The sequence below is a fragment of the Nymphaea colorata genome, chromosome 6, assembly GCF_008831285.2.
Source record: "Nymphaea colorata isolate Beijing-Zhang1983 chromosome 6, ASM883128v2, whole genome shotgun sequence".
Taxonomy (NCBI): domain Eukaryota; kingdom Viridiplantae; phylum Streptophyta; class Magnoliopsida; order Nymphaeales; family Nymphaeaceae; genus Nymphaea; species Nymphaea colorata.
The window spans coordinates 10,973,014-10,993,418 of NC_045143.1; the positions used below are offsets into that span (position 1 = coordinate 10,973,014).

At 38.7% G+C, this 20,405-nt stretch overlaps 1 protein-coding gene and 1 long non-coding RNA gene across 2 annotated transcripts; both read left to right on the top strand.

Moving 5' to 3' along the window:
* The first annotated feature begins 917 nt into the window (after nt 1–917).
* LOC116256342 (xyloglucan 6-xylosyltransferase 2-like) lies at nt 918–2,710 on the top strand. The gene has a single exon (XM_031632693.2). The coding sequence runs from the start codon at nt 1,144–1,146 to the stop codon at nt 2,464–2,466; it is 1,323 nt and encodes a 440-aa protein (XP_031488553.1). The 5' UTR covers nt 918–1,143; the 3' UTR covers nt 2,467–2,710.
* Nucleotides 2,711–3,316: 606 nt separating this feature from the next.
* LOC126410149 (uncharacterized) lies at nt 3,317–5,495 on the top strand. The gene is made up of 2 exons (XR_007573621.1): nt 3,317–4,193; nt 5,110–5,495. It is a non-coding gene; the product is annotated as an uncharacterized LOC126410149 (long non-coding RNA).
* The last annotated feature ends 14,910 nt before the right edge of the window (nt 5,496–20,405 follow it).

Here is a 20,405-nt window from a genome sequence, read left to right on the forward strand (position 1 = left end):
AAGGCCTCACTTCTCTGCCTTTCCCTCCTTTTTTTTTTTTGGTACATTCTTCATTTCTTCTCAATAAGTAACCCAGCTATAATATTTTTTTCGAATTAAGACTCATCAAATTATTTCCTTTTCCATATTTACAATTAAATTAAAAGTTTATTCTTATTTTTTTAACATAAAAAGTATTTTCAACCTGAATGTGCTTTTAGCTTTAATTATAAAGACACGATTGGAAAATGTATTTTCTGATTTAAAAAATGTATTTTTCTCATTTCTTTCTCTCGTACATGTAACATTCAGCTCTACCATTGCTTGGCTGTAAGCGTGCTCTTCATGTGCGTCACATTTATTTATTAATATTTTAACTTAATTCATATAATATTGTATTGTATAGTACTTTCTTTCAAGTGTTAAAAGTATACTTATATATTAAAACTATGCATTTAAATTTTATTCATAAAACCTGGTTTAAAAATAAATAAACCCTAAACCCTAAGTAAACGATGTTATGGAACATAGCTCTCCGTGCTTTAACCTTCAATTATATATGAAATATTTTCAATCCAAGAATCGTGTAACTGTAAATTATTATTTACAGTCTAATGAAACATGACTCCCAACCCAACCAATTATGTTTCTATGCCCTTTCCAAGCGAGGTGCATTGCCGTGAGAGTGGCTTGAAGCCCTAAAAGTATGTCCGAATTTCACAACTTTTTATGTAGTGTATTAAGAAAATTGAAACATTGAGGTTTATTCTGAAAATTATTACCAAATAAATGGGCCCAATTGAAATCTGAAACTTGTTATTCCAATTAGTGATGATAATGACGTGATAATTACCAGAAAACAAATTACAAGTGTTCTTGTGTGCCTATTTCCCATCCGCTAAAAAGCATTACAATATTTACATTATATAATGTCCTAAACCCCCACCCTCTCTCTCTCTCGCTCTAAAAGGAGGGGCGTCGTAGTTGCAGGAAATCTGTCGTGAGTGGCGGAGCGAAGGAGAAATTGGAGCAGAGGAGACAGTGAGTAGCCGCGGGAATCACGATTCCGCCATGAAAATCGCCACCTGAGATCGTCATATTGCGGCCAGCCGGGATTGAAGCTTTGGGTGAAGAGGAGAGAGGGAAGGAGAGGAAGGAGCTGCGATGGTGTTGAGTCTCTGCCTGGGCGTACGGAGGGTGAGGCAGATGCAGAGGGCCTTCAGGAACGGTAAGATCACCGTCCTGTGCCTCCTCATGACCGTCATCGTCCTGCGGGGCACCATCGGCGCCGGAAAGTTCGGCACGCCGGAGCAGGACTTCAACGAGATCCGGCATCATCTGTCCCTCCGGAAGAGATCGGAGCCCCACCGCGTGCTCGTGGAGGCTGAGGAGAAGAAGCCGGTCGCTGTCGAGGAGGACGAAGAAGATCCGCCGCCGGATCCGAACAAGCCGTACTCTCTCGGGCCTAAGATTTCCGACTGGGACTCGCAGAGGTCCGAATGGCTTGCTCGCCACCCGCATTTCCCCAATTTCATCGCGCCCGGCAAGCCGCGCGTCCTCCTCGTCACTGGGTCGTCCCCGAAGGCCTGCGAGAACCCCGTCGGCGATCATTACCTCCTTAAATCGATTAAGAACAAGATCGATTACTGCCGTCTCCATGGGATCGAGATCTTCTACAACATGGCCCTCCTCGACGCGGAGATGGCTGGATTCTGGGCGAAGCTGCCGCTGATCAGGAAGCTGCTACTCTCGCACCCGGAGGTCGAGTTCCTCTGGTGGATGGACAGTGATGCGATGTTCACCGACATGGTATTCGAGCTGCCGTGGGATCGGTACAAGGACTCTAATTTGGTGATGCACGGGTGGAACGAGATGGTCTATGACGATAAGAACTGGATCGGATTGAACACAGGTAGTTTCCTACTGCGTAATTGCCAATGGTCGCTCGATCTTCTCGACGTCTGGGCGCCCATGGGGCCGAAGGGAAAGATCAGGATAGAGGCGGGGAAATTGCTCACCAGAGTGCTCAAAGATAGGCCCGAGTTCGAGGCCGACGATCAATCCGCAATGGTTTATCTCCTTGCCACTCAGAGGGAGAAGTGGGGTGACAAGGTGTATCTGGAGAGTGCCTATTACCTTCATGGGTACTGGGGAATCCTGGTGGATCACTACGAGGAATACATAGAGAAATATCACCCAGGCCTCGGCGATCATCGCTGGCCGCTGGTGACGCATTTTGTGGGGTGCAAGCCCTGCGGAAAATTTGGAGATTACTCGGTAGAACGATGCCTGAAGCAGATGGACAGAGCGTTCAATTTTGGCGACAATCAGATCCTCCAGATATATGGTTTCACGCACAAGAGTCTCGCGAGCAGGCGGGTGAAACGCATTCGCAACGAGACTAGCAATCCGCTCGAGGTGAAGGATGAGCTCGGGCTGCTTCACCCATCGTTTAAGGCCGTCAAGAAGCAGGCCGCGGCTTCTTGACTTCCGTTGGGGAGTTTGGTCCATCCTTACGATTAGCATACACTACAGAGGTCCCTTTGTGTTCCCTGTGTTCTTTTGGGTTAGCTAAATTAATGGTCTTATGCTCTGTCCTGGATCAATCGATGGGATGGTGTTGTGTTTATTGTTCGCTTCGACAAATGTATTCTTTTTCGTAGCTTAGGATTGGCAATGCTAAATCAATCACAGTCCTCTGTAGAAGCTTTATGAAACTTTTCATTTTAGATGTCTTTGTTATTGGTTAGTGCATTATTTTGTATAGCAGCTTATGCAAGTATGACGTTCCTGAAAGAATGTAGCAGTACCTCCCTTGGTGCACGCTCTATTAGCGAGTATATTTCGTGTGCTAATCTGGAATGTTGGACATGATCTGCGTTATGAGAAAGCGAGCCGATGCTTTTCTTTTGCTTGTAAGATAAGCAATTGGTGTATGTGCTGGAGACAGTTGTGCTGAAGAATAAATTAGAAAACTAAAGATCGGTTCCTCATGGTACTGTGGAATAAATTAGAAAACTAAAGGTTGGTCCCTTTCTTGCACGCAAAGTATGTCTCTGCTGCTGATCGTTGTCTCCTTGTATAACACCAGATGTAAAGTTGGCTTTTTATAGGTAGTTGTGCACTCTAAAAGGGATTTTGAATGGTCGTTGCTTATCTTTAGGTATGAAATACATGATATTGTGCCTCGTTAGCTGAAATAATGAGAATGTGCTGCATGAAGGCTGAGTCAACTATTGAATACACTCTAGCTTTAGTTCGTTTTGAAGTAGACGTCTGGACTAGAAGTCTAGATAATGATGCTCGTTTTGTTTCCTCCACCAATCACATTGTAAGTTTCAAAGTCTCCCTTCTTATCTGTTCTCGTGTGTTATTTCTGTTTTGAACTAAATTAATATGATTTGTATGTGTCTAGTATCTAACACATATTATGGATGTTACATTCTTATGGAGATTTGTATGGCAGGCTCCATGCTGCCTATATGGATCATTGTACACAAAGGGGACTGTTAAGGTGGTCTTTATATTTGCAGGTTTATCCACAAAAAGGGAACACATTTCAAACATGGATTCATGCTTAATATTAAATTTTGTTATGATTTTTTTGATGCATTGGATGTGAAAACTGAGAAAGGATGATATTCATTTTGAAAGTTATATTCACACTTAAGCTAGTTTCTGTGATCTTTATATTAGTTTGTGCAAATTGAATCACATGAAATATGGAAGCTCAAACTGATTTTTAGCTAATCCAGTTAAAGAATGATGATGGCAAAACTGTTACATACTCTTCTGAATGAATTGTTGGAAATTTTTTTGCTGGAATTAGTTTACTATTTAGCATATACTGGTCATTTGTCGTTACAATAAACACATACTAATTATATCTGATAGACTTATACAAGGCATCTGTTTTTGCATTTTTATGTCCCATAAGCTATAGCTGTAACTGCAAAGGAAGAATATTTTAGTTTGCATCAGTATTCTCTTAGTGCTTGGTCTTTGATGAGCTAGTAGCGTTATGTATAAAAGAAGTTAATTTTTCTTGCTTTTGCTTTTTGAATTTTAAATAACTCAGTTCAAACCTTTTTTTTTTTTTTGGCTAAAAACCTTCAATTCCTGCTCCCATCTTTCTTGGGGTGTTTTGGTTGTTGGCAGGGGCGGAGCCAGGATTTTCTTCAGGGGCGGGCCGGCAGTCTGACCTCTGAATCCGGGTAGGGCCAAACTGAATTCTAATACAAAAAATACATTACGCAATTAAAAAATATTATTTTTTTCAATGTAAAAAAAAAAAAAAAATTCATTGGTTGGGGTGGGGCCATAGCCTATGCGCCCCTTCCCTCCGCCCCCAGTTGTTGGTGTGTGTGTGTGTTCATTTTCAACTTTTTCTGGTTACTTGACTGAAAAACTCAACCATCCTGCTTTCAATTTTTCTTAGGGCTTATGTGTTTGTGTGTGTGTGTTTCATTTTGAACTTTTCTGGTTGCTTTATCGAAAAAATTTCATTTCCTTTTTTTTTGTCTGTGTGGATCTTTTTGTCATTTGTTTTCACCTTCAGAACTTATTCAAAGAAGTTATCCTCAAGTCTGACTTCGTTGTATGAGATTCCTTAATAGCACAACATATTTCCTAGCATGATGAGGTAAACGACATGAAGGGACTGATATCTTTCTCAGGTTTGAACTTTAGTTCGAACTCCAAAGAGGAGTGTAGATTTCGGCTATATCTTCTTCTTAAGTAGACTTCGCCACAAGATCCTGGAAAATGCAACTTTGTAGCTTCAACTTTCTATGATTTAATTGGTTATGTAGCTTGATCTTGCCCCATGAATATGGGAGGTGGGACGGTTGGGAAGGTTGAGACAGTTCTTCCTAAAATGCAACTTCCCAGCCATTTTGTCCTGCTGCACTGTTAGCTGTTTTTGCCTCATTCATGTTTATTGCATCACATTCTTAACCTGGGATAGTCTTAAATGTAACTTGCTCGTGTTTGTTCAAGGGAATCTTCTAATTGCTTTTTGTTTTCTTCTTCGTATTGGTCCAAGTTTCTCAAAACAAAAAGAAAGGTGTCTATATTTGGGTAAATATCACTATGAATGTATAATTCATGGGTTATGTCGTGTTTATGTAGGTGGAACAGCACATACTGCACTTTTTATGTGGACATTCAAATGGACAAATAGCGCAGAGGGATTTGAATGTACGACTCCTAGTTATGGTTGTACAGTCAAAGTACCTAAACCATCTCGTTATCCACTTGTTCTGTAGATCTGATTCAGTCTTTACCGTATTACTTGTTCTACTTATGAAGCTTGCGTATGGCTAAGTGAGAATATGTAAGGGAGGTCAGGCTCTGATAGTTTGATTCAACTTTTTGGTTTCATTTTATGGTGTCTGTTCATGATCAACTTTCACTCTGGGTAGAGATTAATTACTGAAATATGATCCCTGAAATTATAGTTGCTGCTGAAAATCGCAATGGTCATTTACATCTTTTACATGAAACTGGTTTTCACTTTTCTGCAGTTTTCTGCCTCAAGTATTTCTGCCTTTGTTTTTCTTTGTTGCCAAGTGCGAGCAATTTAGTTTCTGCAACTGAATCAGAGTTAATTTGCTTCTGAGCTTCCAACTGCAGGAGCAACCTTAGCATTGAGAGGTGAAATGTGATTGAAGCTGATGAATGATTAATCTCTACTCAAACAAGCTTCCTTTTTTTTATTAACATTGAAGAATGAAAATTAATGGTAGTAGTAGGAGAACTAGAAGTTGTGTGAGCATGATATATATTAATTAATATTTAGTCAGGGGCAGGGCATTCAGATAAGTACTCTGTATTGCCTTTCAGATAAAACATTGTTGAGCCATGTCTTCTAATAGAATGGTTCGGCCATTCAACAGTCAAGATTGGGGATACAACAGCTGGGAAATCTGATGATTTATCGAAGTTTTATCTGGATAAAAACATTTGCAGAAAGGTATAATGAAGCATTACCTGTCACAACCCCTGCTTGGTAGATGGAAACAGTAACTGGTTGTACTCTTAGAATATCTCTAAAGATAGGGTATGCCTTCATATATTGGGAAAAACACTAACAGTTCCACACTAAAGAATACACATTTCTATGAACGAGTCAAATTTTTGTTGTTGCAGAGATGATAGAACAATATAGGACTCAAAAGGGCTTCTGTTCTCAAGAGTTCGTGCATGGAGATGTGATCTTGTATCGCAGTTTAAGGATCTTATCATAAGCAGCGAATAGAGTTCCATGTATAACTTTTGGTCCCCTTAAGGATCTATATTTCAAACCTGAAGGAGAAGTTTTAGATCTGCGTGGTGCTACTGATCAATCTGAGTGCACACCTGAATGGCCTCAGTCTGCCCTGATCACTTGGCTTCTGGCTACGCTGACTGGCAAACAATAATTCATGGCAAAACAAACTTTCATTTCATTCTTGTGTGAATGAAGGTGATAATTTCTTTAGTATTTTCATTCATACATGGATCTAGATAGCTTTTCCAAATGAACTTTAGGTTCCTCAATATCTCCTTGAACTGCAGAGATTGGATTTATCTGAGCATCGATGCTTTAAAACTCTTGACGCTAAGGGAGCAGTTGGAATACTGAAACTTTAATGTCTTTTTGAACCTTTATAGGTTGATGCTTTAGAGGACAAAAAGAGCTTCTTATGATCCTGAAATATTGTATGTTGGTTTTGGTATAATCTACAGCAAAGTGGCTTACAGAGCTCATGCAATCTTCTACCGGTGTAGCTGAAACACGAGTCTCATTGATTTTAAGGGAATTGTGAAGTAGAACTTCTACGTCTGATAGAAAATTACCCGAAAAGAACTTTTCCACTGGTCAATTTATCATATGAGGAATCTTCATTTGGTCATGCCTTTGAAATTGTGGATATTTCTGTATGTTGAGCTCTCTCTTTCTCTCTCTCTCTCTCTCTCTCTCTCTCTCTTTCTCTCTCTCTCATTTTTGCTTTGATGGGTTTCCCATTTTCTGGGAAAAAAGTCAGAAGGTTTCTGGTAAATCCATATTGCATATCTTTGCTCAAATGTTAAATCTAAAAATTGATGAAGCAGCCATCTATAAACATAATTGTGGAAAATGAAGAATCCATTTCCATTTACCATATATATACTAATTGCAAAAATAGAAAATGAAGTGATGACAAGGAAAGTAGTGCAGTTATTTTCTATCGATTGCAGACTTTCTATTATGAAAGTGAATGTACATAGATCCATTAATTTTCCAAGAAGGTAGAACGTAAAAAACCACCACAGAGAACAGCTAGCTAGCCCACCATTAGGAGTGAATGAATGGTATGCCCCAAATTTTATGCGTCACTTCTCTGTCACAAGACCATCAAATGAAATTGTTGATGGAAATGATTTACATAATGTATATAACGAGCAATAGGTTTTGATTCATCTTATTTATACATGCAAGAGAAAACGTCGACATAGATGATCAACTACGAGCTTCAAAATTAAGTTCACTTATAATTTTTTTATTAAGTTCACTTATATTTGTATGTATTTTTTCTTTATATATATGTATAACATTTATTAAAAATTAAACCCTAGCTGAATGGGCCGGGCCTGGGCCCAGTCCGAGTTGGCCCGAGCTGCCAAAATGGAACCCTAGCCAGCCCGATTTAAAATCGGCCCGAGCCTGCTGGACTTTCCTTAATTTCAGCACGACTGTTGTGAGCCTGACTTCCATCTAAATTATCACTCCCCTCAAAGAAAAAATGGGTCTCAACCAGTGTAAGCTTGTTTATGAAATAATGAAAAACGAGGCCTTGACAAGACTTTTGTTAATATGTTAGCAGGTTGCTCTTCTAAGACAAAGTTCAATATTCATTTCTTTCTTGGCTACCTTCTCTTGCACAAAGAGAAAGTAAATCTTGATACGAACGACTTTATTCGCGGCAAGGGACAAGCAGGGCCGAGGCAAGGGGGACCTGCATGGGTCCTAGCCCCACCTCAATTTTTTTTAATAAAAATTTACATCTAAATTTTAGAAAATTTCACTTGTCCTATATAAAAATTTTACAAAATGATTTTTCGGCCCCAGTCAAAATTTAAAAACATTAATTCGGCTCCCCTCATGAAAAATTTCTTGCTCCGCCCAAGGTACAAGGCACCAAGGTTGTCAAATCTGACTATGAAAGTACGTTGTAGCGGTATATGTAATTCAGTGAGAAGAGATTTAAGCCAAATGAGTTACGAGATAATTGCAACAAGAGCATTGTATTATGCTGCATTGGGCCACCATGTGAGATCCTCATGAAATCACATATCCTCCAAACAAGGCAACAAAGCCACTTGTAGACCGTCACTCATATGGGACCCAATCCATATAAAGAAACACTTCATTCCTCTGAATAGTAGCCTTATGAATCTCAAGTCCTAATGAAAATGTAACATGCAAATACCTCACAATTTGCTTCACACGCGCCCAATGAATTGCTAATAGCTCTTGCATAAATTGACATGCCTTAATAGTAGCGATAATTTGATCCCACAATGAAGAATTGGGCACAGTAGGAGTGACCATAAATTATCTCCCGACATATTAGTTTTAGCAATGTTATACAATACATATTTCTTTTGTGATAACATAAGATTATCTCCACAATGGTTGACGTCCAATGTTTGTGATAATTTATTATACATCTTGAAATGAACTCCTAATTAGAATAATATCATCAACATCTGTAAAGACAAAGCCTATAGGCTCAATTGAGGTTCAAATAAATAATGGTGAATCAAATTTAGATTCAGTGAAGCCATAAACAACCAAATAAGTACTCAAACTATTAAACCATAACTAAGAGCCTATGTAAGGCCATTAAGGGACTTTTTGAGACAACAAACATAAGTATGATTAACAGGAACTAGAAACCTTGGTAACTACATCATATAGACCTTTTTCTTGTGATTCCCATGAAGGAAAAAATTATTTACATCGAGTAGTCAAATGGTGTACCCTTAGTTAGCATGAGAAATAGTGAACCAGATACTGACATACTGTCAATGGTAGGTTCAACAGTTGGATTAAAAAAAGAAAAAAAAGAAAAAAATTCAATTCCCGCTCTTTGACTATAACCCCTTTGTAAGCAAATTTTGCCATTAATCCATCATCAGTTTGCTTAATTTTGTACATCCATCTCCTGACAATGTTTAGATTAGGTTTGGAAGATATGAGCTCCCATGCATTCTTTTTATGAGGATCTTGAAGCTTTGTAGAGGTAGAAGGTTCAGAAGCTTCAAACTATGTGTAGCCGATGGCAAGTATATTTTAGCTCTACAGGTTCCATCTTGAGGCTTTGATGACCATGGGATGTGTCCTTGTAGTTTGTGTAGTGGTGGCCAATGGAAGTGCAATGGAGACGTCGGTCATAGAAGATAGAAAGGATTACCTAGTTGAATGAAGAGTTCTTTTGAAGGCTATATATGAGGTTGGGATGAAAATTTTCTCCGAGTCTGAATCTACTTAGCCACATCATTAGCAAAAATACCATGAGAATGAGTACCATACTTGAAATGTATCTCATAAAGAACAACATAACTAGATATAAAAAGGCGTTTGTTAACAAGATTAAAACATATGTAGCCTTTGTGACAAGATCCATAGCCAATGAAAACACATGCCTATGACTGTGGGCAAGTTTAGACTTGTGAGAATGTGTTGTAGATGTATGAGTAGTGCAACCAAACACTTTCATGTAATCATACTGAGATTATTTGCCAAATGCTTTTTCATAAGGTGCATTGTGATCTAGGTTCTCTAAAGGCAAATGGTTAATGATGTGCATGACATCCAACACAAAAACTTGAAGGCATTTTAGCATGAATTAACATAATTAATCCCATCTCGATCAGAAGACAACGTTTCCTCTCTACAACTCCAATACATGATAGCCAAAGAGGAATACCTATGAAATCAAATCAAGTAGTGAATTCTTTGCTCATAAACTCTATTCCCCGAACCAAATGAAAAATTTTGGATGACCAAGTTGACTCTCAATGATATTTAGAGAAACTTGAAAGCGTGAGAATATATCAATTTTCTTGCCAAGGGAGAGCCAAAGAAAAGCAAGAACAAGCATCCAGCACAAGCAAATAACATGCATGACCATCATGAGATAAGCAAAGTTATGAGTAGATGTGAGATGGAAGAAGGTATGTGTAGATTTTTTTCTTGGGTTCAGCATTTAAAGTTCTAAAGACATTTTCCCAACCAAATTATTTCTTCACAGGATTCGCTTCACCTTAAGCGAGGTTGGCATGTTTAAATATTAATAGCTAAGAAGATGAATGAAAAACATGAAGAAATATAACACAAAGAAGCCGGAAAGAAGTAGGTTTGTGGCCTGCAAACCTTTATTGACGTTCCTTGGTACTGACTATGAGATATTTGGTGTGTCTAAGCCAAAAGGTTGAAATATATTTTTTAGGAAAGTGGAAGACTTTTATGTTCATGTTGAGTTCTTTCCATAAATCAATAGCCTGATTTGACAGTTTTATGGGTTTTAATCACAAATTTTCCTTGTAAAGGTAGACACGTGGAAGTAGGGTCGCACAAGAGCCAAGTCGAGCCGGAGCTTGGCCAGCTCGAGCTTGACTCGGTTAAAAAAACTTCAGCTCGAGCTTGGCTTGAACTCAAGCCGAGCTCCTTACGGCAAGCTCAAGCTGAACTCGACTGCACAAAATTGAGCTCAAACTCAATTCGTTTAGCTCGTTTAGGCATTAACTTGTATGGCGTTAACTCGCGTAAGCATTAATTCGTTTAACTCATGCTAATGTTAACTCATGTAACTTGTGAAAATTTGCTTTTACCCTAAAAGTTAAAACTGGTGAACTGGTTTTGGCAGTATAATGTAGAGTACCGGTTTGCAAGTTGAGTCGAGTACAAATGAGTCGAGATCTTGAAACTCGAACTCGACTCCTTTATCATTTTGAGTGTCTTTATAAGCTTGAACTCGGCTTGTTTATAAACAAGTTTAGCACAAGCAGAGTTTTTTTGAGCAAAGTTAGAGGCGAGCCCAAATTGGCTTGGCTTGTTGTGTAGCCCTACCTAGAAAAGGCCCAAGGCCCCTCCCTTTACCTACCCTCAGGTTGGAGAAATTTCTTCCTAAAAAGGAATATTGCTTTCCCAAGAACCAAGATTTTGATGGCCCAAATCTCATTTCTCATTTATGAAAATCTCAATTCGTTTAGATCGAGAAACTAGCTTCTGGAATTATTTTATGTTCGAGAAAATGATCCGACCGGTTTATATATATTTAAGAAGAGAAAGTTCATATACTTCACAAATTTTAGGGAAAAGGAGACTTTTTCATGAAATTTAAAGATGATAAACAGAAAAATTCAATATGATTTTTCAAGTTTTACAAATTCTAGGGGAGCCATCACCATCTAATATCCCTAGTTGGCTCCTGCATTAATAAGAGCTCAACTTTTCGATAATAGCTTCACAGAGTAACAAAAGGAGTTAATTGAATGCATTGTTGACACGCATAGTTAGTCCTACCAAGCCAGCCAGCTGGTTAGACTGATTTGTATAACGTACAAGTGGCGCAATCGTAATCTTATGTAACTCTTCATGCCCCTGCTCTGTTTGGCCAGCATTGAGGAGCGTAGCATAATTGGTTGAGTTGGCTGACACATTGACAGTGCATCATTGGTTAAATTTGCCCTCAACTGTTATGCCGCAACCATTCATGTCTCGAAACAAACAGCGATCCCTGAAAACATGGAGGCAAAAGGGTTTGGGATTTCCAGGTACCATCTCTACTGCCCATTTACTTGCATAAGTGGTTGAGCCGACTGACACATTAACAACACATCATTGGTTAAATTCTCCCTCAACTATGGTACTGCAAGCATTTAGGTCTCGAAACAGACACCGATCCCCGAAAACATGGAGGTAAAATGGTTTGAGCTTTCCAAGTACCATCCTATTGTCCATTTTCTCGCATAATTGGTTGAGCCGACTCACACATTAATGGCACATCATCGGTCACTTCTCCTTTAACTCTGGTGCCGCAACCATCCAGGTCCTGAAACAGACACCGATCCCTGAAAACATGGAGGTAAAAGGGTATGGGCTTTCCAGGTACCATCCCTATTGCCTATTTGCTCGCATAAGTGGTTAAGCCAACTGACACATTAACAATGCATCATTGATTCAATTCTCCATCAACTATGGTGCCACAACCATTCAGGTCCCGAAACAAATAGCGATGTGAGAAAACATGGAGGTAAAAGGGTTTGGGGTTTCCAGGTACCATCCCAATTGCCCATTTTCTCGCATAATTGGTTGAGCCGACTAACACATTAACAACGCATCATCGGTTTAGTTCTCCTTTAACTGTGGTGCTGCAACCATCCAGGTCCTGAAACAGACATCGATCCCCAAAAACATGAAGGTAAGAGGGTTTGGGCTTTCTAGGTACGATCCCTATTGCCCATTTTCATTTTCTCGCATAATTGGTTGACCCGACTCACACATTAACAAACGCATCATCGGTTCAGTTCTCCTTTAACTCTCGTGGCACAACGATCCATGTCATGAAATAGACACTGATCCCCAAAAACATGGAGGTAAAAGGGTTTGGGCTTTCCAGGTACCAGCCCTATTGCCTGTTTACTCGCATAATTGGTTGAGCCGACTGACACATTAACAGTGCATCATTGGTTCAATTCTCCCTCAGCTTGGTGCCACAACCATCCAGGTCCCAAAACAGACAATGATCCACGAAAACATGGAGGTAAAAAGGTTTGGGTTTTCCACGTACAATCTCTATTGCCCATTTTGCTCGCATAATTGGTTGAGCCGACTGAGACATTAATGGTGCATCATTTATTCATTTCTCCCTCAACTGTGGTGCTGCAATCATCTAGGTCTTGAAATAATCACCGATCCCTGAAAACATGGAGGTAAAAGGGCTTGGGCTTTCCAGGTACCATCCTATTGCCCAATTGCTCAAAAAGTGGTTGAGCCGACTGACACATTAACAACGCATCATTAGTTCAAGTCTCCCTCAATTATGGTGCCGCAACCATTCAGGTCCTGAACAGACACCAATCCCTGAAAACATGGAGGTAAAAGGGTTTGGGCTTTCCAGGTACAATCCCTATTGCCCATTTTCGCGCATAATTGGTTGAGCCGACTGACACATTAACAGCACATCATCAGTTCAGTTCTCCTTTAACTATGGTGCTGAAACCATCTAGGTCCTGAAACAAACATCGATCCTTGAAAACATGGAGGTAAAAGGGTTTGAGCTTTTCAGGTACCACCTCTAACACCGATACTCGAAAACATGGAAGTAAAAGGGTTTGGGCTTTCGAGGTACCATCCCTATTGCCCATTTGCTCGCATAAGTTGTTGAGCTGACTGACACATTAACAACGCATCATTCGTTCAATTCTCCCTCAACTATGGTGCCACAACATTCAGGTCTCCAAACAAACACGGATCCCCAAAAACATGGAAGTAAAAGGGTTTGGGCTTTCCAAGTACCATCACTATTGCTCATTTTCTCGCATAATTGGTTGAGCCGACTGACACATTAACAGCGCATCATCGGTTCAGTTCTCTCTCAACTTGGTGCCACAACCATCCAGGTCCCGAAATAGATACCGATCCTCGAAAACATGGAGGTAAAAGGGTTTGGGCTTTCCAAGTACTATCTCTATTGCCCATTTTGCTCGCATAATTGGTTGAGTCGACTGATACATTAACCGTGCATCATTGGTTCATTTCTTCCTCAAATGTAGTGCTGCAACTATCTAGATCTCGAAACAGATGCAGATCCCCCAAAACATGGAGGTGAAAGGGTTTGGGTTTTCCAGGTGCCATCCCTATTGCCCATTTGCTCGCATAATTGGTTGAGCCGGCTGACACATTATCAATGCATAATCGGTTCAATTCTCTCCCAATTGTGGTGCAACAACCATTGAAGTCCCAAATCAGGCACCGATCCCTCAAAACATTCGATGTATCATCCTTGCTGCCGATTTTCTTTAAGAGGGGACGACCAAACCAATCGAGGTCCGTCCGCACATTTTGTCTTGATTATTCTTATTATTATTATAGTCCTGTATCGTTTCCTATCAGCCCATGCACTTGTATTTTGCTTGTATATTAATGTTTTTAAACCAATAGTGAATATTCTCCGCAGTAACGCGTATCGCCCGATACGCAGCATCGATGAAAGGCAACTGGCAATCCAATATGCAGTCCTGCAGATACCGATATTCATGATCCTGGAGCCATTTATCCCCCTTCTTGTAAATAGACTATGAATACGACATTTTAAAGAGCATAAAATTTAAAAACGATTCAGATCTTTTGAATATATTCATAGCCACAAAAATCTTTTCCACCTTTTAAACAAAGAAAAATGCGATAAAAATATAATAAGTTTTTTAAAAAAATTAAAAAACTAAAAATAAGAGAAAAATAAAATAAGTGAAAAACTAATAATACAAACATAAACATACATAATAAAAATAAGTAGATTTACAACAAATAAAAATTATAAAATAAGAAAAACAGTTTGACATTAAAAAATTTGAAAAAAGATAAAATGAAAAAAAAATTGAAAAATGCATTTTTTCACCTTTTTCGTGTTTTTTTATTTTAATGTTTTTTTTAAAAGGTGTTTTATTTATCGGTTATTTTATTTATCGCATTTGAAAAAACACATTATTTGTGAAACACCCATATTTGAAAACACAAGCTATATGTCCTGTTTAGTTCCTGTTTAGTTCAAATACTATTCAGGAATCAATTATTTAAAATAAATTTATAAAATCACGTTGAACTCTTCGAGGAATCATGCTGGGGTTTGACTATGCTACAAGTGTGGGAGTACCATATTCTCAGCTCCACCTAAAAATAAAAAATAAATTTCTATGACATCATTGATGAACTTTCTTAAAAGCATATTCGTCTAAGTTTATCTGAAATCCTGCGGTAAAGAGAGCAACCTTTTGGCGATACCTTTTTCTTAATTTTGAATTAGTTTGGTTGACGTCCAAGCTCTCTTAAATCGTACTTAGGCAACTTTTAGTCACTGATCTTTTATCTTCTTTAAGCCTTTATGGCCGTGTATGTATCTAGGGGTGGAGGCAGGGGATTCGCAGGTGCAAAAATTTATGTGTAAATTTTACAATTTTTTGGTTTGATTGAAAAAATAGATTTTGGCACCTATTAAAATTCTAAAAGTATAGTTCAACCCCTACAATGAAAAATTCCCACCTTCAACCCCACTTATGCCACTCTGAATCAATTACAAAGCAGAGACATTTCAAACATAAGTCTGCCCCCTACCAACTGTTAATATATGACTGAAACATAGCACTGCAATGGATAAAAAGGAAAAAACATAAAGGAGAGAGAGAGAGAGATTGTGCATCTTCTATTATTTAGAAAGAATGAGTGTCTAATAGGCCAGGGCATTGGGCCGGCCCGATAAGAGTCTGGCTCCGGCCGGCCCACAGCCCGAAACAGGAGCCTGGGCTTGGCCCGACAACCCAAAACCGGAGCCCGAACCAGGCCCAGTTAAAATAAAAAATATTTTAAAATATAAAATAAAAATTTTAAATATAAAATATATTCTTAATAATAAAATATATACTATTAAAACATATCGGGTTGACCCGGTAGGTTATTGGGCAGGCTCGGGCTGGTTATTTTGGGCCCAAACCTAGGCCTGATCTGACTGGGTGCCGGGTATGCACCTGGTACCCAATGGCACCCGTCGGAAGGGTACCCGGCCCAATGCCCAGCCTTAATCTCTGATGTGCCGAGTTTGCTTCTTAAGATTGACCAAGCCCATAATGAATATATCAGCTACTTGATTTCTGCTGGAAACACTTGTTTTCATCATGTCTGAATTTATGCAGACATGAACGGTATGGCATTCAAGCTCAATGTGTTTGATGATATATGAATGACTGCTTTGTTATCACAAAATTAAATTTGCTCTATCTTCATATTTAACATAAAAAAATCTGTGAAATGGCTCTAATCCAAATTAACTCCACAAACAGTGTCATCGACCAGTACTCGGTCTCAGCTGGGGACCTGGATACAGGATACCTCTTCCTGCTTCTGTCTTCCATGAAATAGAACTTACGCCTAAGAAAATACAGCATTCCATCACTGAACATCTTGTATCTTTGCAAGACTCCCAATAGGCATCACTATATACTCTCAAGTAAGTAGAGTTTTCTTCCTTCAACAAAACTAGCCTTGTCTGGTTTCCCTTTGAGATAAGAAACCACCCCCATAGCTGCTTCCATATGAAGTACCATTGCTGAGACAAGATTTAATGCGAAACTCCTTGTTGGGATAAGATTTAAACTGCTTTATGCACTCTTCATTATTCCATGCTATTATAAGGTCATCAACATATACCAACACAATGGAGCATATATAGCTTGTTTAGGAAACATGGAATCGGGTAATCTGCTTTAGAGTGCAGATACATACTTAATCAAGGCATTTGAAAACTTAAAAAGCCAACATCCTGGGGCTTTCCTTAAGCCCACACAATGACTTCCAATGTCATTTGATCAAAACAGGTTTACAAGGTGAAGTACAATGCCAATACCTTTGTTGCTCGGTACAAAGTATGATTTGTTGCCAGAGAATTTCATTAAGAAGAAGGGATATACTATACATAGACGTTATAATCTGGTGGTCAAGGCCACCGCTATTTGTGTTCTCTTACGCATGGCAGTGCAATATGAATGGCCCATTGATCAACTATATTTCAAAAATGTTTTCCTCTATGGTGTACTAAAAGAAGAGTTCTACATGGTTCGATGCGAGGGGAATGACGATCCTTAACTACTGGCTTATGTGCACAAATAGGTAAGGCAATATATGGATTCAAGCAGACCTTGTGTGCATGGTATCAACAACTTAGTAGCTCTATTAAGAAAGAAGGATTTTGGGCTCCACAATCAGATGCCTCTATATTTATTGCATCCACAAAGAGCCACTGAATCTATGTTAATGTTTATGTTAATGACATCCAGGTGACTAGAATGTTAGCTGCTCTTATTCAAAAAATGATACATGGGTTATGTACGTCTTTTTCTTTAAGGACTTGGGAGTAACTTCATTTGGGCCTCAAAGTAAGCTATATTGATTGGAGAGTCTACTTTAGCCAGCAAAACTACTTAATGTGCCCATATGGAGAATGCCAAACCTTGGTCTATACCATTAGCAGGGAATTCTATTTTGAACGATCAACCATTCTTTGGTTCATATATTTATAGACACATAACAGGAGCCATGTTATACATATGTCTCTCTAGATCTAATGTAGCATGCATTTCCCATAAACTGAATATGCCAGTACATGCATCCACCCAACAATGAATACTTGGTCATGGTCCAGGGCACCTTGTGTGTGATCTCAAAGGAATTATAAGCTATTGTCTATGCTTTCCACCATTCCTCTCACTGCTGACCTTGCATACTTATGCCAACACTATTTGATTTGGTTGCAGGGGCAAAGATAGGTGGGGGGTCTCTGTGGAGCATGCACTCCACGGAACCTATTCTCTAAAATCATAATTTAATTTTTAGATCTATGTGGACTTATGTCCAAATATATAGGATAGCCGCATGAGACCTGGTGTCATTGCTCCACGGCCAACTGAAAATTTGTTAACCCTATATTTAGTGTAAATTATGGCTCCACCCCTGCTTGGCTGTCTAATCTGTTAGAAACCAAATAGGTTTTTTGTTGCTTTCCTTAGTGACAATGTAGTGCTGTGGCATCTTGTAAACAATGGATAGTTGCCCAATCAAGTATGACCACTGAGTATGGCTTTAACCTATGCTGAAAGAATTGGGTCTCAACATGAACTAAGCACCTCATTTATAGTGACCATATCAATTCCGTTTACCTTGCATCCAATCAAGCATTTCATGCAATTAGAACAAAACCAGGAAGATTCTGTTTTGTTTAACATCATGTAAACAAGGAACACGTTCAATTACAATTTATTCATTCACAAGAGCAACATGTGGATAGCTTGATGAATCTACTTTTAATTGCTTGTTCACTCAGCTTGAAGGAGGCAATTAAAAATAATGATCCCATAAGATGTAACAATCTGCCCTACATCGACACTACACTCAGATGCGTAATTTTGTGGATCTGAACATTCCCTCTAGCATTGGTTTTGTTCCTCTAAAAAAAAAACTAGGAAAATTAGTCACGTGACTAACCCTCTCATAAGTTCATGAAGATTTCTCAAAATCTTCAATATGAGACTAAACCCACAACAAGGTGCTAAATAAGATGTTATGCCTAATGTAAATGAAGGACATGACTTAAATCATCATGTGGATTATAATGGTAAGGCATCATAACGCTGGAATATGTTCTTCCATAGCCGTCACCTTTGTGTAAATGTCTTCCCTTCTTGTGTCCAATGCAGCAGCCTGTATTTGTAAGTGTTGCATCATAGCGACATGATGTGTGAGATGAGCCAAGAATTCATAAAAAGCATCCTTTACATGTTAAACCTGGATCATGAAAAGCCACACTTGTTGTCAAGAAGAAAGAATGAGGTTTTCAACATGCATAATTATATCACCATGTTGCAAATGATGTGGGGGAAGGCATTATAGCTTACACTCATTTGCATAAGAATGTTGATAATATGCATAAACACACCGTGCATCCTAGTTAAGGGGTTAAAAAAAAAGAAGCTGTGTAGTTTGGAAATTTGCAGGGGAAGGGGCCAGAGAAGCCTCTTAAATTTATAGATATTGTACAACAGTTAAGCCAATTGGGAGTCAAATTGAACTCGCTTGTGTATGTTGAACTTAAGCTTGACTTGTTTAATAAATGAGTCAAGCTTGAGATTGGGTTAAATCTCAAATTATAAAGTGTTCAAGTTATGCAAAGGTTGACTTGTTTAAACTCTACTCAGCTCATGTCCATCCTGTTTGTTAATCTTCATGGGTAGGTCGGTTTTTTGACCAATTTTAACATTTCTTTTGAGGTTTTCATTTTTATTTAAGTAAAAAATATGAATCAAGAGACACAAGCTTAAACAAATCGAACTCGAGTCAAGAAATATGTGACCATTCTATCTGAGATATACAAAAGAGGTAGTCATGGAGGATGCTCCAAACAACTTGATGAATGTAAGCAACCTCTCTGAGGGTGCCGAGGAACTAGTTGTAAGTAATTATGTTTTCTTGATGCACTTTATGATTTCATGTATGGAATAAACTAGTTATCTTGTCTGAATTGTTTGTGTAGAAGCATGTGGTTAGACTAACTGTGTATAAGGCTTAAAACACTTTCACGAAATAAACTATAAGAATACCAACCTAGGATATGTGAGAAACCTATTTGGGAGTAGTAGGAACAAGTTGCGAAATCCTTAAACCAAGAGACAAAGGCACAATAGGGTACCCATGTGAGGCAAGAGGCCGTGTTAGGAGAAACGATTGCCATGTGGAGAGGTTAAAAGGACTAGCAGAGGTGTACGAAACCATGCAGAGGTTAAGGGACTGGAAGAACTATAAAAGAATCATTCATATGAATTACAAAGAATATGAAACATCGTCACAAAAAAGAATATGAAACATCGTCACAAAAAATATATTATTACAAAGAAAGGCTTAAACTCATTAAAACAAATCTAGGGAGAAAATTTTTATAAATATATGTAGACGATCTAAGACTGGCAACGAACAAAGAAGAATCACAGATAGAAGGTGATATGGATAAAATGACTAGATTGCACATAGAGATACATCCCTACTTAAACTGAAGCTATGTACGTACATTTTCATAGTTGCCCAGTCAGAGAGGTCAGCAGTCGCCTCTTATATCGAGAGGGAGGATGGGTTGGGACTCGTGAAGCAAGTTATGTGGACACCCCTATGCATGAAAAAATTGTGTATATGATATGCAATGACCAAATTGCCCCCACTGAAATAACAAAACAAAACTTTTTCACAAGGCAAAAAGAAGTATGAAAAAGTTAAAAAATTCTAAATGATCCATTTTTTAATAAAAAACTTTAAAATTGCCCTCCATCCCCTTTGGTGCATACCTCAAGTGTGCACGCAACTAGATATGCGGGACTTGGGGATATATTTAACCTAACGTCTTAACTTTAAAAATTCTAAATTATCCATTTTTTAATGAAAAACTTCAAAAGTGCCTTCCATCCCCTTTGGTGCATACTTTAACTTAGCTTGCATGTATAGTTAGCGTTTGCGTTGACCGCTTATCTTGAGTGTCTCATTCTTGACTTAATATGCTTAGATATTTTGATACATCACACTTCTCTTCATTATCCTATATTACTCTTTGCCCTACTACGGAGCAGCGCAGAAAAAATATTTT